Source organism: Notolabrus celidotus, chromosome 4 (genome assembly GCF_009762535.1).
Source record: "Notolabrus celidotus isolate fNotCel1 chromosome 4, fNotCel1.pri, whole genome shotgun sequence".
NCBI lineage: Eukaryota > Metazoa > Chordata > Actinopteri > Labriformes > Labridae > Notolabrus > Notolabrus celidotus.
This window is the reverse complement of record NC_048275.1, coordinates 28,670,999-28,689,461: the sequence shown is the minus strand read 5'-3', so window position 1 is coordinate 28,689,461 and position 18,463 is coordinate 28,670,999. Positions and strand designations below refer to the sequence as shown.

The window sequence follows — 18,463 nt, the reverse complement described above, 5'->3', positions numbered from 1 at the left end:
GATAATTCAATGAGAAATGACTTAATTATTACAAAATATTCTTATATCACAGTGAAGCTTGAGTTTGAAATAAAGGAAGATATAAACCAAGCGGCAACCTCCGGTCTAAAAATATGAGTCCAATGCGGAAGTGTTAAAAACTGCAGTTCATTGAGGATCCAATTGAGGCTGGCTCCGGAAGTACAGGAAACCACATACACACCAATTCAAAAAAGACTATCTTTACAGCAGTGTAAACCTGTTTACAGCCTGGTTCAAAAGACGAGTGTAGTCTGGATATCTCATTTCTTGATCGGCACACACTGTAGAGGGGGGTAAATTGATTGACAGGCAGGAACACTGTAGCTGTTGGCTAGGAGGCTCAAAGCCCGCCATCTTTGTGTCGACAGCAGCAATATGGCTGCTGTCGACGATTGGCATCAAAACGGCGCTTCAGAAACAGATGGGTGACATCACGGATCCTATGTCCATACTTTATACAGTCTATGGTATAAACTTAGGGAATTTGTCATTTTTACAGAAGTAATAGTTTTGGGTTAGTTTGGATAGCTTCATGTGGGATGTTGAGTATCATGTACGCATCATTAGGAAGGACGCTTGAGTTCAGTGATATTAAAAAAAACACTAAGTTTATCTCTCTTATTATTCGCACATTCATTTTGCACTGAACTTCACCTGACTGCTTTGAAGATGGCGTTAAAGGCATGACAAAGAAAAACAAAGTCAACATTATATCCTGGGCCAGTGTGGATTACACTTAACAGTTTTATTTGGAATATTAAGACAATGAAGCATAAGCCAAGCACCAAGAGTGACAGCTACAAGTGTCGCATCATACGGCTCTTTAAAATGAACAGGTTATACTGGAAACCACTGGTTTTTTTTATCTTTGAATGGTGAAGCAGATACACAGAAACAGACGGTGACATGTGAACATGATTATGCCATTTACACGCTCCAAGTCCTACCTGACAGCAGAAAAAAGAAAAAAAAGAAAAGAAAAAGGAAAAGCAGAAGAAAAATGGAACAGCGATATTCGTCTGACAGCAGCTCGCTTGGCCCGGCGGTCTCAAAAGGGCTCCTGTGATTGATCAGAACGAATAAGGCGGTATGAGAACACGGCGGTGCTGCAGAGTGACGACCATTAGTTCCCATCATTGTCAAGTCCTGCTGCCTCTGCAGCCACATCCACACAGCAACCAATGTGCACATACAGCATTAAAGTGACCATTGTTACACTACACTCCATTGCATATTAGGGAGAATGAAAAATAATAATTCTTTCATACATCTTTTTCTGTTTGCATATAACCCAGCTCTCTAAAATATATATGGGAACATGAAATAAAATGTTTAAAATATATTTTGTTGTTTGTTCTCTTTGGGCTCAAACTGCAGGAGTTTCTATCTGATCAACCCTCTAGGAATACAGTTTGGTTAGTTGGTCAGTAACTATGTTCAGTCCATATTCTGATGTTGGATTTTTAGGATTTATAACCTGAATAATTGAGATAGAATTTTCTGAGCTTCACGACAGAGATCAGATCGGACAGAGGAGGAGGGAAGGTAGAGCTGCCCAGTGTCTCTCAGCAATGTAGGCAGAAACACTCCATACCTTTACGGAGATCGTATAGATGATTTAAATATTTTGAGATTCAAAATGTGGAAGAGACGGAAGGGGAGAGGGAGGTGGAGCCAACAGGCTGAAGCCCTGAGGCTAAGACAGAAAAACTCACAATCTCACCTTGTAAAAAAAAAAAAGACATTTTCTGCCAGCTGCACATCATCATTCAGCCAGAGTGAATTAATCTGTCACAGTATCGTCCTTAGAGATCAGGTGAGATCTGAAGAGATGAAGCGAGGTAGTTCTTTCTCCCACTGGTACACATCAATTTGATGATACCCTGAAGGGAACGATGCTCGAATATTTCTCAAATCTTCAAGTGCATTATTTCTGAGATTAGAGGAAACTTGATCAGTGTAGATTCTGTCTGTGCGCATGACAGTTTTTTTTTTTTTAATTATTGTGATCTATTAAGATTTTCAAACTCCTGCAGCCTGAGCCAGCCTCAGAGCTGAAACCATGAGTTGTACAGAGATGGGGAGGGGGGCTCTCTTTTCATCCAGAATGGACTCCATGGTTTCCAACACATAGTGCAGCTACATGATGTCACATTGATGACAATAAAATGTCAAATAGATTAATTCACTGTTTTTTTAAGAACACAGAATAAACATGTAAACACCATCTTTGCTTCTCTTTGTGGGGGGAGGAACACAGAGAGGTGGGTGGTGCTGGCTGAATGTGGTCCATGATAACACACGCCCTGGTTTAAGGTGAGGGGAGGGTAATGCAGGTGTCAGGTGGTGTGGTAGAGCAACAAGTGTGTGTTTTCCAGACAGAAGAATAAAATCATCACTCATCATACATACAATGTTTTTTTTTTCCTCCTAAATCTAAAGGTTAAATGGCAAACGTGTGCAATGCTTAACGTCAGATATTTCCCATGGGGAAAACTGGGCTGAGAGGACGCTCCTCACACCGCGGCCTGCCTGAGAATAAAGACGTGAGGGGGGTTGGGACAGGAGGGGCAAAGAGGCATCGTTCATAAGAGTCAGTATCATCACCCCTCACAAGTGGACTCTGCGTCCCCTCCCTTTGTGTGGCTCTGTCCAAAAACACTAACACACGTCACGCACACACGCAGTGAGTCTGCAGCCCTGCCGACACGATGCCCGAATAACCATCAGTGAAATGTTTCAGGACTGCTCACTTCTTCTGAACATGCACGCATATCCCCACTCCATGAGCTAAAACACAAACAGTGCTGTCAGAGGTATTCAGACAGATGCATGTTGGGGCTTTTCAGAGCAGCAGAGCAGGAAATGACTAAAGTGAAGTGGAGGGACAACCGTCAGCTATCATTTTATCAAGGCTCATATTTGATGTTAAACAGGATGAATTCAAGCTTTTCTTAAGCAACCTGATGTACAGAAAACTAACAAGTGTAGTGACCGACAAAGAATGAGTCTGACGTGGGTCTACGGGAGGATGTTTTTATCTTATTGGACAAAAATGACTCTACAACAGAATGACTCCACATCTCCACTAATGCATTTGAAAAGAAGTCCCCTCAGACGAGTTTTTTGCACTGTCATTTCAGGGACAATTCAGGACTGTTTCTGCGACTAACCTGGAAAGATGGATTAAATCCAAAGTATGTGATGAGCATTTTTAGATCTTACAATTTCAGAATAACAGCAGATCAACAAATAACGTGCAGATTAATCCATAAAGGAAATAGTTTGTTAAAGCCTTCACACTTTAAAAGTGAGTCATAGAAACAGTTTTCTGTCCAGTGACACTTTCAAGATGTTTCAGATTGACTTTACATCACTCTGCATTGATTTCGTAGAGGGGGATCAAGACTGTCGATCAGCAGGAACATTTAACTGTTTGGCAAAATAAAGATGAATTTCAGACCCTGAGAAAGCTGCATGATGAGTAACAGTGAAACCATATTCTAGCCTGTACTCAATAAAACCCAACCCCAGAATTTAAAACTGATACAGGGTTGGCAGCTCCTCCAGAAACCTCAATTAAAGGGCTCTAAAAGAGCAGAATATAAGTGTTCTAGAGCCTGCTATGCAAACTACATGTGAAGAGCTCTAATGTGTTAGTATGGGTAGAGCCAAAATGTCATGACGGTAACACCTCTAAGAAACATCGCCACAAAAACTCTTTTTTGTGTCAGACCAGTCAGACGTGAATAAAAGCTTGAAGTTGTCACTCCTTCCAGCGGTCATTTCAAACCTGATTTGCAGCAGAGAAAACGCCAAAACAGAAAACACCGTCTGATACTCTCACACTGCACCGTAGAACACGAGTACACAATTAAAGTGCTTTTACTTCAACAAACCCCTCGCCCTCTCTGTGAACACGCTGCTGAAGCAACAGTAAGCTCTCAGTGACCCTCCTTCCTCCTCCTCCTCCTGCTTCTCCTGCTTCTCCTCCTCCTCCAGGATGTTCAAATCACTCTAGCAGAGCTGGACAGACAGGCCTTAGTTCCTCTCATGATGTTTGGGATGTGGCAGCAGTTAGATATTAACAAAAAAGAAAAAAAAAAGGTCCTTTCAGTACCCAGGAAATGTATCCAATCATGGTTGAATTAGCCTGTGAGAGGCGGGGCACTGAACACAAGTGACAGGTGACGATGAGCAGGATAGTGTGAAGATTGCAGGTTTTTAAATAGATGTGAATTTTGCTTCAAATCCTGACACATAAAAGTGCACAAACAGGCAAGTCCAATGTCAACTTTATTCCCAGACTGTCGCTCACTCCTCCAGCTGTGTGGAAGCTCTGTGGGAGCAGGAAATGTTCTGGACTTTTGAATGCAGGAAATGTTCATTAAATTCAAGCTTCAGGAGAGAGATGAAGATACAACACTTCAGCCCTTACACCAGTTCTCTTGGAACACCTGTTACCTGTCGGATAAATATACTCATGGTAAGGCCTTAGGAAGTTTTAACTTCAGGGCGCTGATGTGTGATTAACAGGGTGAGCAGGAGGAGCAGTCTGACAAACTGTAATTTGATACATAATTGAGCTTCATCCTGATGGTTATGACACACTGTTGTTTGCTCCATGATTCATCCTCACTGAGAGGACAAACATGAACTACTGTGAACTCTGTAGTGGTCATGATCTCAGACCTCGCAGCTCTAAAGTTTTAGTTTCACACCTGACCTGCAGGGTTCAAATCTGTAAACTTTAAAGTTTTATTTTCTCTAAATGTTGGAAAGGTAACCACTCGACTCTGCTGCACTGTTTACAGATTGTAGTACTCATTTTTTAAAACAACAGTAGGTCATTTTTGCTGCATATTTGTGTTATATCTGTGGGCATAATTTTCAAATCCAAAGAAAATCAGTACATTGAATGATGTGGTGAAAATAAATTAAAGTAGAGATCAAGTCTGTGGCTGTTTCTGGCATTTACAGTGCATATTGTGCCTATGCACTCAAGCTAATGTTAGTGAGCTAGTCCCACAAAAACAGCTTTTTGACCTTTTATGATCTTATATTCAGGCTGCATGATAAAATCCTCTCAGAGAACTTAAGAAACAGATTTTCAATGTGAAACTGCTTTACATGTTGAACTCTGTGTTGTTGTTTTCTAGCCTCTGTTGGGCTGATCTTAGTTACTAGCCTAGTAGCTTAATATTATATTCTATAAAGTAATAAATATCAATATGTATCAATATAAATAACTATTGTGGCTATTTTTCCTGCAAAATCTCCTTCCACAACTGTAAAATATTTAGGCCACGTCTGTTAAAGTTCAGAGTTAGCTTAATGCGCTCTCATTAGGATTTGTATGTCAGGCCGGAGACCGCAGGCGAAGGCTTGACGTTGATTTGTTGCTCCGACATATTTTACACACGGGCTGGAAAAGGCCCAGATAAGACACTAACACTAGCACACAGGCCGTAGCGCGGCCAGAGACAACAGGTGTATGTAAGACACCTGGAAATGTTGCTAATTTGTGATAGCACCGAGAACATTTCATTAGGAACAGAAACTTTGATGTGTACCGTCAGTGAGTGAGGGAGGGAAGAGGTCGTCCCTCATTGTCGCTTCGGTCTCACTGACAGTGATAAAAGCACCGTCTGCTTCAGTTTAGGATTACAAACTGAAACAGGATGAATGTTTTTCTTATAAAGCACCAGAGTTTTACTTATTTTCTCTTCACAAAGAGCTCAAAACTGAACATTTGTGTCCTAAATGCACCATTGGACTGTTCAGGACTTTTTGTCAGTTGAATCAAAGTTGGATTTATAATTTATAAAGGTTTATATTTGTTGTTTTCCTCGGGGGCAACATGTGTCAAATGTTTTATCTGTCAGATGCATGCTTGTCAGAGTTTTTCACAAGGTTGGGCTGTCAAAGGAATCATACAGCATCCACCAGACTACTTTTTTTTTACAATTTCAGTTCACATCACCTGAATTTAAAACACATCATCTAACAGGATTAGATGTAGGATAAACTTGAGCTGTATTCTAGTAAGTAGCAGTAGCCGGGCAAAAAAAGAAACTCAGATTTTAAGCATGGACATCCAGTGTTCCTCCAGGATTTGTTCCCAGTGTCAGCTTGTGTTGGAGAGGAATACAGCACTATGGATACACTTTCTCCAAGCTGCAACTTAGTGAGAGCTTCAGGCCTGTTTTCAGAGTTTGTTGGTGAAGTTGGCATCCTGTGATGCTGTTACAATGAAACAAAGTGCGAGGATTCAACTGACAAAATGTGAGGAGACTCAGGGTCTTTCATTTCCACACACACACACACACACACACACACACACACGCACGCACGCACGCACACGCAAGCACGCACGCGCACACGCACATGCAAATGCACGCACGCACGCACACTAGTAATATTACATAACTCAAGTGAGTGTCAGCTGCAGTCAATGCTTAAAATACCTCTTTAAAAATGGGCTTTGTTAAAACTGAGCTCAAAGAATTCAGTCGTGAGGTCTCAGAGACGAGGGTTAGGGTTTCCTGTTTGCGACTCAGGGAGTCAAATTAGCACCTTTACCTGCCAAATGCAAGGTAAATCGAATGTCAGGTCCCTTTTCGCCACAGCTGATAGGTTGTTCTGAAATGAATGAGTATGATTTTTGTTTAAATCAAGTCTTAAATTAGGAAAGGACCAGGATTGAGTCACATGATATGTTCTCCAAGAACTTACTATTAAGAACCTCTAAATCATTGATTAGAGGAGGAAGAAAATACTGAACAGCAGGAAGAAATGTTTGGTGACCTCAGTGGAAGGAGGAGGAAAATGTGTTGAATAAAACTATAAACCTGCAACATTTAAAACATTCAAGAGGAAATTATCAGAACTTTTTGGGTTATTGTTTGAGTTTGAGCTGTTTCACAAACAAATATTGAAAATCTCTCTGCGGTTTCTTTAATAACGTGAGGACTTTCTGTTTTTCCTTTGTCACTGATGACAGTGAACAGAGTCTTTGGGTTTTGGACTGTTGGTTGGAAAAAGTTATTTGTTTTGCAACCTTTTGACATTAAATAGACTGAACTACTAATTGACTTCATGTTCGGAAAATATTCTGCATACTGATTGACAAATACGTGGCTTAGAGTTCCAACATTGAAGCTTTTGTGCGTGTCAGATAACCCTAAAAGAGGCAGATTGAAGGAAGCAGGTGTAACACTAAAAATTTAAGCCCAATGCATTTTATGTTTTTCTTGATTTCACTCTGTGTTTGCATTTTTGTAGAATGCTTGGCTAGCAGTATCAGGGTCCTGTCCCCTCCCTGTCTGAAGTTCACACCCCACAGTGGGAATAAAGTTGACAAGCTTGCCTTGCTCTTGAAATAAAACACAGTAAACCGATTGATCATCCGTCACATTACTGCTAAAGAGGAACAAAGATCAAAGACTAATCTATAGCCCTTAGAAAGCACTTCATTTCCCTGATGTCCTGATCTCTCTGAATCTGTCGTCTCAGCTGCATGTGTGCAGAGCGATGGCAAAGTATGTAGCTCTATCCATGGGACGAGCTGTGACTGCATTACACCGACAGCACCTCCAGATGCCCTCTCAACCCACACACACCTCCTGTGAAGGTGCTTCGCTCTGTGCTTCGACAAACTCAGGGGAGGGGGAAAGAAAAAAAGGGGGAACACAAAGTGACCTGTACAATGGAGCCGTGTGGGCCTAAATAGCAGTTTGGGATGAAGAGGGAGGCATGCAGGCAGGTGAACAGGCAGGTGATGATGTGGTGGGATCAGGCAGACATTTAGCACAAAGCAGGAGAGAAAAGACACAAAGCTCGGATATTTGTGCCTCCACTCCCTGTCAAAACAACCTGTTCAACACAAAAACATGTGCTTGCCAGACAGCGTTATACTGAATATAATCATATGTATTTCTGTGATGTGAGTAATAACTAAAACAAAGATTAGAATGAATCTTGTATAGCTTGTTACATTTAGATCTCATCCCCCACCAGAAAGAGAGTAATGTCTCTACAGCTCAAATGAGGTTGTGTACACTCCTATGGATGTGTAATCCTCCTGCAGTGTGTGTACAGGCAAGGAGAAGCCCACCCTATTTGACCTTGAGTGGCGGTTCCCTCTCCAGCCAGCGGACTCGTACTTTCTGTTTATAGTGATACTCCTTGAGGAAGTCCTGCAGGGCAGGGGGCAGCGGCAGAGAGCCTATACCATCGTAAGTGGTCCAGCGGCAGATAGCGGCCCGAGCCAGGTGCTGCAGGCCGAAAGGAAAAGTCCGATTGAGCGGTGCGGTGAGCAGCGGTTCAAAAAACATGCAGGCGCTGGGGTCCTTGTAGTGCTCCAGCAGTCCTGTGACGGTGGAAGAGTGGAAAACACACGGGTCGTGGGCGTCAAAGCTGAAGTTGTGGTTCCACTGCTCGATGCGGGCGTGCAGCGAGCGGTTGTAACGGCGGAAGCTTACGGAGAAGAGGTAGACCTCCTGGGCCGAGTCACGCAGCAGGAAGGTGCCCTCCGGCCGTCCGTCCAGCAACGCCTCAGCCTCGTAGCGGTCCATCACTCCCCAGTAGCAGGGCAGAGCTGTGATCTGCCACAGGTCCGGCACCAGGCAGTGGATGTAGTCTATCTGGGTGTGGACCTTCCAGGGTCCAGGCTGCTGTCGGCTCAGATGTCCTTCCCCTGAGGCGTGCCTCTGTTTGGGCCTCCTGGCCTGCAGACAGAGCGTGGTTGAGTCCTCCTCAGAGTCACAGTCCTGGGCCGACCCTGCAGCCCCCGACACGGACCCACAAGCCCCTGATGAACCAGCACCTGCAGAGCTTCCGGACCCCAAGGCCCGGACCTCCCCAGAGGCCTCCCCCATGCCAGGAGCCATCTTTGGTCCCAGTTTGTAGAGAGAGGAGCCCGGCACTGAGGCCTCCAGGGTGTGGATCTGTGCGTTGGGTGGAGGGTCCACACCTTCCTCGATGCTGAGTCTGCGGCGCTCACGCAGACGCTCCTCCTCGTCCTCGGGTGAAGGGTGGGCGGGGTCGAAGGCATCGAGCAGGGCGGTGGAGGAATGCGGGCTTACCGGCGCTGTGTGCTGCTTGATCAGGTGCCACTTGTGTGCGAGGTCTGATCCTGGGGGGAAGGGGCAGGTCTCCAACATCAGCTCTGTCAGGTGGATCTTTCGTTTGGAGGTGACCGGGTTCTTGGCTGAGCGGGAGCGTCTGCGAGGGGGGAGAGGTAAACACAGCCCAACAGTATCACTCAGCCGCTGGCGCAGAGAGCGAGCGTTCAGACTCCGCCCCCCAGAAATAGAGTCGCTCATTTCCTGGATAGAGCCAACCCCATAACGCCGGTCCCTGCGATTCCCACTACCCCGTAAACGCCCGGACCGCCTGTCCGCCTCCAGAGAACTCTGGGTTTTTGTGGAACATGAATGTTTTTTCTTGCCCCCCCATGGGGCATGACGGGAATAAGAGTCTCTACGTGCCAGAGGAACACCCCCTAATCCTCCCCGCACATCCTCAGTGTCCTTGTCGATGGTGATCTCTACTATTTGTGGGATATCCGACACACAGTTGTGATGGCGGCGTCCTGCTGTTACCATAGGAACCGGCAGGAGGCTCCGGGATGGGCTGGGGACTTCCGACGTCTGAGCCTCATCGGAGCCGCCTTGGCCGAGATCGAGCACGCAGTGGACGGCATCGGCGTCTGCCTTGCTCTCACCGGGTCCCGAGCTGCTGGTGTGAAACAGAGTCTGACATTTGCTCTTCAGGTTGCTCCACATGTTGCCCACTTTCTTCATCAATAGGAGCCCCGGGGAGCTGTAGAGAACAGGAGACAAACAGTTACAGGTGGAGCAAACTCAAAGCTGCTATGACGCCCACATTTAAGCTACATAAAGAATGTCCTACATTTAAATTCCCCAGACTGCTGCGTATCTAGTAATTAGACATGGTGAGAGTCTAACGGGGCCAAAGTGTCTGAGAGGTGGGTGAGCTGGAGGAGTTGGAGCAGCAGAGTGAGGAGTTGCCAGGCAGACGTGCAGGGACACAAGGCCATGGCTATAAATGAACCCAGGATCTGCTCACAGCTGATCTGCTGGTATGTACTGTATTACAGAGCCAGTCTAGACCTGACCGAAAACTTTCCCTGTAACAGCAGCAGATGGGCCACATGTACACCCACAAAGGCTGATGATTTATTACTCTACCACAATTTGACAGGCATTTGGAAGTTGTAGCATCAAACTGCATTTAAATTCTTCAAACTTTACAGTCAGTGCAGGTAGGTGGCCCGAAAAAAAACAAAACCTGCAGCTCAGCAGCTTTACTCTCCTTTTTGACTTTGGTTTTATTATGGAACATGTTCTGGTGCTTCCAGTAAATGTGACTCTTACACCCTTATCATTAATGTTTCTTTCATTTAATGTGTCTCCATCTCAAAGGAGAGTTAAAACTCGACATTTGGACTAGAGCTGTGCTGATACCAGTATCTGATGCAGCCTTAAATATGGGAGTGGTATTTGCAAGTACCCCAGTAAACACGGCAACCAGTAAACAACGCAGTCGCTTTTACAGCAACAATACACATTCTAGCTGCCAGAAGCAACTCCTGTTTTAAGTGCAGCAAATAAGAACTCATAAGTACCACAGGACGATAGTGCAGTGTACACTTTCTTTTGAGTGTTGCATTCGTCAAAGATTGCAACATGTCGGCTATCAAAGTTTTCTTGTCTAGGTACTTTAAAAGGGAAAAAAATATAAACTTAAACTTATAAACAAGTAAATCACAAAAAAGCTTTTTGAAAATCTCTGACAGGACATCCAGAGGCTGTGAGTGAAACTGATGTTTCTATGGACCACTTGTACTTGGAATAACTATATACTCAGAATATAAATGCTCCATGTAAACACCAATCAGACCAATATAAATATTACAAATGTACGACAAAACGTTGATATATCTAAACCTGTGATTACACCCCCCAACCACTAGATAGGGAGTGTGTTATCAACGCTAGTTCCCACCCAAACTTGAACAGAAGAAGTCGGCATGGAGCAGCCAATCATGTCACAGGGTTAGAGGTAGGCGGGCTTGAAGACGTTTGAAGAGAAATGTAAACAGCTGAAATGAGCGACAGCGACACTGAAGAAAACGTAAAACCTAGTAGCTCAAAGCAGAGTGAAAACATGCTCGACAAGAACAGCCACTAACTTCACCACTAAACTTCATTAGTGAAGATATTTTGGCTGTTTACTAAACTACTAAATCCCAGATACAAGCTAACAAACTGTCTTCAACTTTCACTCAGGAGAAAAAACTCTGCCGTTAAAACGATATGAAAGAATGATTTGATATTTACCGTGAAAATGATCAATACCGACTGATATGAAATAGGTCATCGTGATAACATCTTTTTCAATATCGCCCAGCTCTAGGTGTATGATCGATATTGGGATTGTTGGTGGTGTAATAACTGATTCTTTCTTTGGGGTTAGGGGAAACCTTTTGTTACTGTGCATGTTGCCATCATGTGCCGTTATGTGCCGTTATGTGCCGTTATGGCTGGTACCAATAGAAACATGGCGGGTACAGAGCAAAACTGATGTGTAGCTAACATAACTTGTTTACTAGAGACTTAAGAATAACTCAGGGTTGTTGAACATCTCAGTGGTAAAAAGAATATAACTGATAAAAAATAAGAAGCAGGCCTTTAAAGTCCCTGACATGAGAGAGGAGGAGAATGTATTCTCTGGTGCGGGGGCATGCAGAACAGCAATATGTAGAGGTGGGTAGTAGTGCCAGCTATGTCAAAATGGTTTTATTGTGATGAAGCGCTTCATGCATGTATAAAACCCTCTTAATCGGATCACTTTGAACTTCGTGGTTGTTCTTGTTGAAAGCAGATAGCTCCAACTCTTTTGTCCTGGTGTGGAGGATACATGTGATGAACTGAATCAGTTTATTCCTCAGTGTGATCAATCATAAAGGAAAATGAACCACGGTCAGAAAGCAGAACAAAATCCAAAGTACTATGTTGGATGTCAGAGGAAGAAACGGGTCTGCTCCCAGGTTCTAGGTGTGTTTACTTTTTTTTAACGACAACAATTACTCCTTTTTTTGCAAAACGACAATGCACCATTTAAGTGTTTAGTTAATGCCAAAAAAAGAAAAGATTAGCTTTTTGTCTCCTTCATTTTATCAATTTGGAACGGATAAAAGAAATTGATTAGCATACGTGGAATAAATAAAACCCAGAATACACTTCACTCCACCGTCTGCTACGTTCAAAGAAATGTTACTCGTAGCAATGCCTACATTTACCAGGATGCACTTTGGCTCTTCTATATTTCCTTAGCCACATACTCTGTCTCATTTAAATGTGCCTGAACGTCCTTGTTCATAAAACACTATGCACTTATATTTAGGAGTTTCTGTTTGTGCTGTTTGTCTTCTAGTTAGCAACCAGGCTGAAACAGTTTGTAGTTGTTCTCTTAGGCCGACAAGTTACAGCCCGTGTGTGGACTCAACACTTCTATAGCATCTCAGACAGAAAAAAAGAACTTCAGGAGAACTTTTTACAATATAAACATAACTCAAATGAACAGAGGTACAGCCGCAAAATCCCATTTAACTCCATGTGCTAAAGCCACACAGCACTGTTAGCCTCACTGCAGCTCCTCTCATTCAGCCCTTCCTGCTCCTCTCACTTCCATCTCCTTCTCCTTCCATCAGACTCCAGGACATCCTGTCACCCTGTGTGTAGAGCAACATTCACCCCTTCATATTGTTAAAGACATTATTGATTTGCACAGTCAGCTGTGATGGCTCTGTGATGAACAGGAAACCAGACTGGTCTTCAGCACATGACTGATTAAGTTGATTAGCTGGGGGCCGTTCCAAGGCCACCGCTAACTTAATCATGACGTTAGCGTCCCGTCCCCCTCCTCCTCCTCCTTATCGACTCCCTGTTCTCTGAAGATCATTCAATGTTTGTGATATGGCCACAAGACAGCTGGCAGTAAATATGATGGTAGAAGGAAACAATATTTACATAATAGAAATCTACTTCACGCGACATTAGCTTTCCTCTGTTTTAGCCATAAGTCTACGTAAGCCTGGTGAATTATCTGGCCTTTCTAATTCTCTCAAAGCATTAACAAGCTTTTCAACTCCAAACTGCATTTTCTACAAACCTTGCCCCATCCAGAATAATCTGCCTTTTAAGCCATACCAAAATTAGTCAGCAATTAAAAGTATATTAGGCCCAAAATATGACCCTTCTGTCACATTGAAAATATTTTAAAAGTGGTAGCTTCTGTGAGCAAAATGTACTAGGTGACAACATTTGGGGCAAAATATCATTTTTGATGCAAATAATAGATTTGAACATTTCTCATGCAATGTTGACATTTTTTTTTTTTTTTCTAAGAAAAATAGTATTCTACCATTACGGTCTTTAACGTATCTTTGTATAATTATGTTACTTCTCAGCTTATGTGTTGTAATGGATCCTTCTGGTAATTAAAAACTGCTTCCTTATGCTCTGTAATTATTCAACATATTTTTTTACAGTTAGTTTAAACTCATTTATAGTTTAGTTTTCCTCAATTATAAGCCCAAATATGTATTTTCACGTTTTACTTATTGCAATGAATGTATAGGTTTACACCATAGACTGTATAAAATATGGACGTAGTATCCATGACCTCACCCATCTGTTTCTGAAGAGCTGTTCTGAGGCCAATCGTTGGTGGCAGCCATATTGCTGCTGTCGAGCAATTGTGACATAAAGAGGCAGGCTTTGATCCTACTAGCCAATAGGGCTGTCAAAATTGCTCCAAAATGACGTTTGAATATTCGCTCTAAAAAATCCCATAGGTTCGAACCATTCGAATATCTATATTTGCGCATTATGTCAATAACAGGTGGACAAACTAATACAAGGAGACATAACTACTTGTATATGTATTTTCATTTTAGATTTAACATGCCTAAAACATACCTATTACAAAACAAGTAAATGACTTAGTGGTCTATACCGTAACACTTTTAAGACCGTAGACCTCTCGCTTGCTCGCTCACCCTCCTCCCCTCTCTGTGCGCAATGCGCTGAGTGAGTGCTGAACAAGACTTGTGCGAGCAATTAAAAGGTCCTGACTCTTGTCCCTAATATAGGCAGGCTTCATTCAGTGATTGAAGCAAATATCAACATTAATTGAAGTAAAAGTTAAAAACGAAATAGTAGTCCACTTACATTCTTGGCGCTTGTATAAAAAAAGAGGAAAAACTGCATTTTATCCCAGTGTCACTGATTGTCGGGCTCTTTTTAGTCCCCTGTCAATGTAGGGTCTTAGGCCTGACAGGTTATTTGCCAAAAACACAAGACAGTCCACATGTGAAGAGGACAGTGCCGATCTCTTTTTATTCACTATGTTCCCAGCGGAGGAAAAGACGCGTTCAGAGCACTCTGAGGATCCGGGGATGGAAAGATTTCTCTCTGCCTTCTGCTTCACGCTGTGCATGTGTGACTCCTGTGACCAGTCCCTGACCTGTCATGCAGTGCGCCCACTCCCAAAGTCGAATATTAAATTTCACAATCGAATCTCCATTTTTATAAAATATTCGAATATATATATTAGAATTTAGAATATTCGTTGACAGCTCTACTAGCTTACAGCTATAGTGTTCCCGGCTGTCAATCAAGTCAGCTGTGCCTCTCATTGGAAGACTCGTAGTCTTAATATCTTTGAAATTGCAGTGTTTGAAAAAAAATTCACCCCCCCCCTACAGTGTGTGCCGATTGAGAAATGAGCTATCCAGACTACACTCGTCTTTTGCACCAGGCTGTAAACATGTTTACGATGTAAAGATGGTCTTTTTTGAATGGGTGTGTGTGTGGTTTCCGGTACTTCCGGAGCCAGCCTCAAGCGGACACTTGATGAACTGCAGTTTTTAACACTTCCACACTGGACTCATGTTTTTAGATTGGAGGTTGCTGCTTGGTCTATACCAATTAAGAGTTTGGTTTGTTATTTTTCTGATGGTTCTTCACTGCAGAAAGATGATTTCTAGCAGTTTCTTCAGATTTTTGTTACGTGTTTGTCACCTCTAAAAAAAAAAAAAAGCCATCATTGAGAACCTTATTAATCCCCAAGTCTTACATTTTCTGTGTGGGGGATGGTAGTGGGAATTTTCATAAAAAAAAAAGGGTGGGCCAGAAAAACTCATTCTGAATGATTGATTTGGTTCTGACAACATTTTGAAGCCTTATTGTAACCCATAATAAGTATTATTAATAATGCACTCCCTCTTTCAATCAGTGCTTTCAATCAATTCAAATATTTTTTCTCTGCATTGACTTGTATTCATGTGATTCATGTCAAAGTCTTCTTTATTGTCAAAAACTGCAGTATGCACCAGACATACAGAGTCTGGTGAACTGATCTGTGCTGCACTGAGAAAGGAATATAGCTTTCAAATATATTCAAGAGACAAAAAAACAGTGTTGCTTTCTTATTTCTTTTTCTTAAATAAAGAGTTTGAAAAACATCAAATGTAAATCTCTGCATACTGCTCCAAAACCATGAGAGGACATTTGGGGATGCTGTGCATCAGCAGATGCAGCTGTAACAGAGAAGTAGATACAGAAAGCGCTGCAGGTCAGAGAAGCTGACACCAGTTTGAGACCTGCAGCACGTCATCAAAGTAAGTAACACCTTTCATTGTGTCATTCCCCTTGTTTGGAAACCTCTGGCCAAGAGCCCACAGCTCTGTGATCATCATGTTATGACACAGATACCCACTATGAGGAACTTCAATGTCCCAGGGACTCACGACAAACATCATGCCAGCCTATCTATCTTTACCTATCTTTAATTAGGTCACCCTGAAGACCAACAGGTAATGTTATCATGGCTGTACCCAGCTCAAATATGAGTATACCAGCCCACGAGTCTCATTTCCTCCTCTTCCAATGTGATCAGAATTTTCAGGTAAAATGTGTAAGTGTTCTGCTGACTACTTTAATAGTGTTTGAACTTTATTATTCCCTCATTCAGAGAAATCAAGAAAAGACAGAACTTAAGTTTGTCGAAGCTTAGTTCTTAACCATCAAGCAGCCACAAACAGAACAATGGACATGAGACGTGATTTTTCACAGGTGGAGGTGAAGACCTGTTAAGATCATTTAGCTTCAGGTAGAACTCAGTATACAGTGAACTCTTCAGGTTCTTCATCATCGCTGTGTGTACAGTGACACAGCTCAGAAGCAAAGGTGCAGTTATTTGACGGACAACATGAAAGTGGAGTCAGGGTGGAGTCTTCTGATGGCTTCAATTATTTACTTCGAGGGACGCCCTCCTATTTCCCATCCCATGAAAATAAATTAACCACTGGATCACAGACATGAGAGTTTTCCCTATTTTGGTTGTATTGAATAATTTACATTGTTTAGGGCGTATGTGCTTAGACGTTGAGTTAAACTCATTTTAGTTGCATATTCATTATTGTTATAAATTGTAAGTTGCAGCCTTACTTTGAGAGGGACAAAAAATGAAAAGACTTTTCTACACCATGCACTTTACAGCACTGTTACCAAACTTCATAGATTGGGATTTCTATTTGTTGGCTAAATATTATACATGATTGATGAATCGTGAAGATTAATGAATCCTTGAAAACTTACAAGACCATCAAGATATAATCAAACGAGCAACACTACGAACTACAGATGCACCGAAGTGAAACTTCTTGGCCGAAACCAAAAACCGAAAATGAGGAAACCAAGGCCAAAAACCGAAACACCAGAAGAAATGATCATGTCAATTATTAGTAGGGAGACCAGGGACAGTTGTAACACTTGCACTTGCTCCAATCAGGAACAAGTTAGGAATCACCTGATTCACTCTGCACATGCTCAGTTTAGTTGCAGCTAGTTTGTATAGCAGTTTGAACACACTGGGTTAAAAGAGCTCAAAGTTATAGACAGAATTGTCAAAAATGTTACAACTGTACCCGGTCTCCCCTACCATTGGATTCATGGCTATGACTGTGTGCTAACCTCACTAAAATCAAGGATCTCATTAAACATATCAGACAGCGAGGGTGAGTGCCCCTCATCTAGTTCAGAGAGACGAGTCCTTTTTTTCTGCGCTCTGTTCTCCTTCTCCTGCGCTGTGCCCTTCTCTGTCTTTGCTTAGAAGAGGCTTTAGTGCTGCAATTTATCTTATCCAAACCATGATCCAGACAAGTGCGTACTGGCTGCGGTTTTTGCTTGTGTCATCACAAAATTCTGTTTAGGCTGTGTTGTTTCGGTGATAAAAGTCTTTCGACCGAAAACCGAAAATGCACTTTTCGGCCAAAAATCTTCATTGGCCGAATTTTGGGTGCATCCCTACTATGAACCAATTGAATCTGAGAAAACAAAACACACTGACACTGCAGGTTCACACCCTGCTGTGTTCCCTCAGTGAGACTGGGGTTATATCAGCTTCATCTTGAGAAGCTGCACTTTCCATCAGGGTAGGTGTGACTTCAAATGTTCAAGCAATGACAATTCCCAGTGACCAAAACGAACTGCTAAGAGGAGCCTGAAAAACGTTATCATGTTTGAGTGGAAGATTAAAAAATGTCCACAACTTAGCAACAAACCTATGATGGAAACACATGCTTTCTTATGTTACACCAACATTAAAAACATTAAGAGAGTAGCTTCAGCTTGCTTATCTTTGCCTCTTGGGGACACATTGAAAGCCTTACTATCAATTGATAATACATGGGAAGGATTCAGATGATGAACCTAACATGTAATCTGAAAGAACTCCAATGAAAGCACATATTCATGAATTAACATAGGCTTTACTTCTCATTCATCATATTCACATAACAGTAGTGCTGCACGATTCGGTGACATTGTGTGACTGATTATAGTGGACAATATTGCAGTTACTGCAGAGTCTACTTGCTTGGTTATCAAAGAATATGCAGACTTTAATGGTTCTGAAATATGAATTTCTCAATTTAAGGCATACAAATATTAAGTAAATATGTTTTGAACTTTGAAAATACAAACATTTAAGTTTGTATAGTACTTGTACAAGCAGTTTGTAATGGAGTCAATGATTTCTTTAGGTCTCTTTGTGTCTTGTTGCTGTGGTTTTATTTGGCTATGGCGGCCTTAAGCTGTCTCTTTCTTTTAGTTTCTACTTGTCTAGCCCTTAACTCACATACATTCATCATACGTTTGTCTGTGTTGTCCCAAATCAGTTGTGTTACCATGCGATATAGGGGCGTTAACTCTCTGCGTTTTTTACCGCACTTCTTTCTGTTTAACGTTGCCGTAGCTTGATTCAAAATATTCCTATATAGCAGACATTTTGCCACCAACAGGTCAGCGTTGGTTTGCTCGTCAATGCTCCTGCTCATCAATATCTATGT

General features: G+C 42.3%; 1 protein-coding gene across 1 annotated transcript in view; it reads right to left on the bottom strand.

The window, feature by feature from the left end:
- Window positions 1-734: 734 nt before the first annotated feature.
- socs5b (suppressor of cytokine signaling 5b) overlaps window positions 735-18,463 on the bottom strand; it is a 22,677-nt gene continuing 4,948 nt past the window's right edge. Inside the window, exon 2 of the mRNA XM_034681591.1 lies at window positions 735-9,846. Within this exon, the coding sequence (XP_034537482.1) occupies window positions 8,139-9,827 (1,689 nt within the window). The 5' untranslated portion in view covers window positions 9,828-9,846 and the 3' untranslated portion in view covers window positions 735-8,138. The remainder of the gene's footprint in view (window positions 9,847-18,463) is intronic.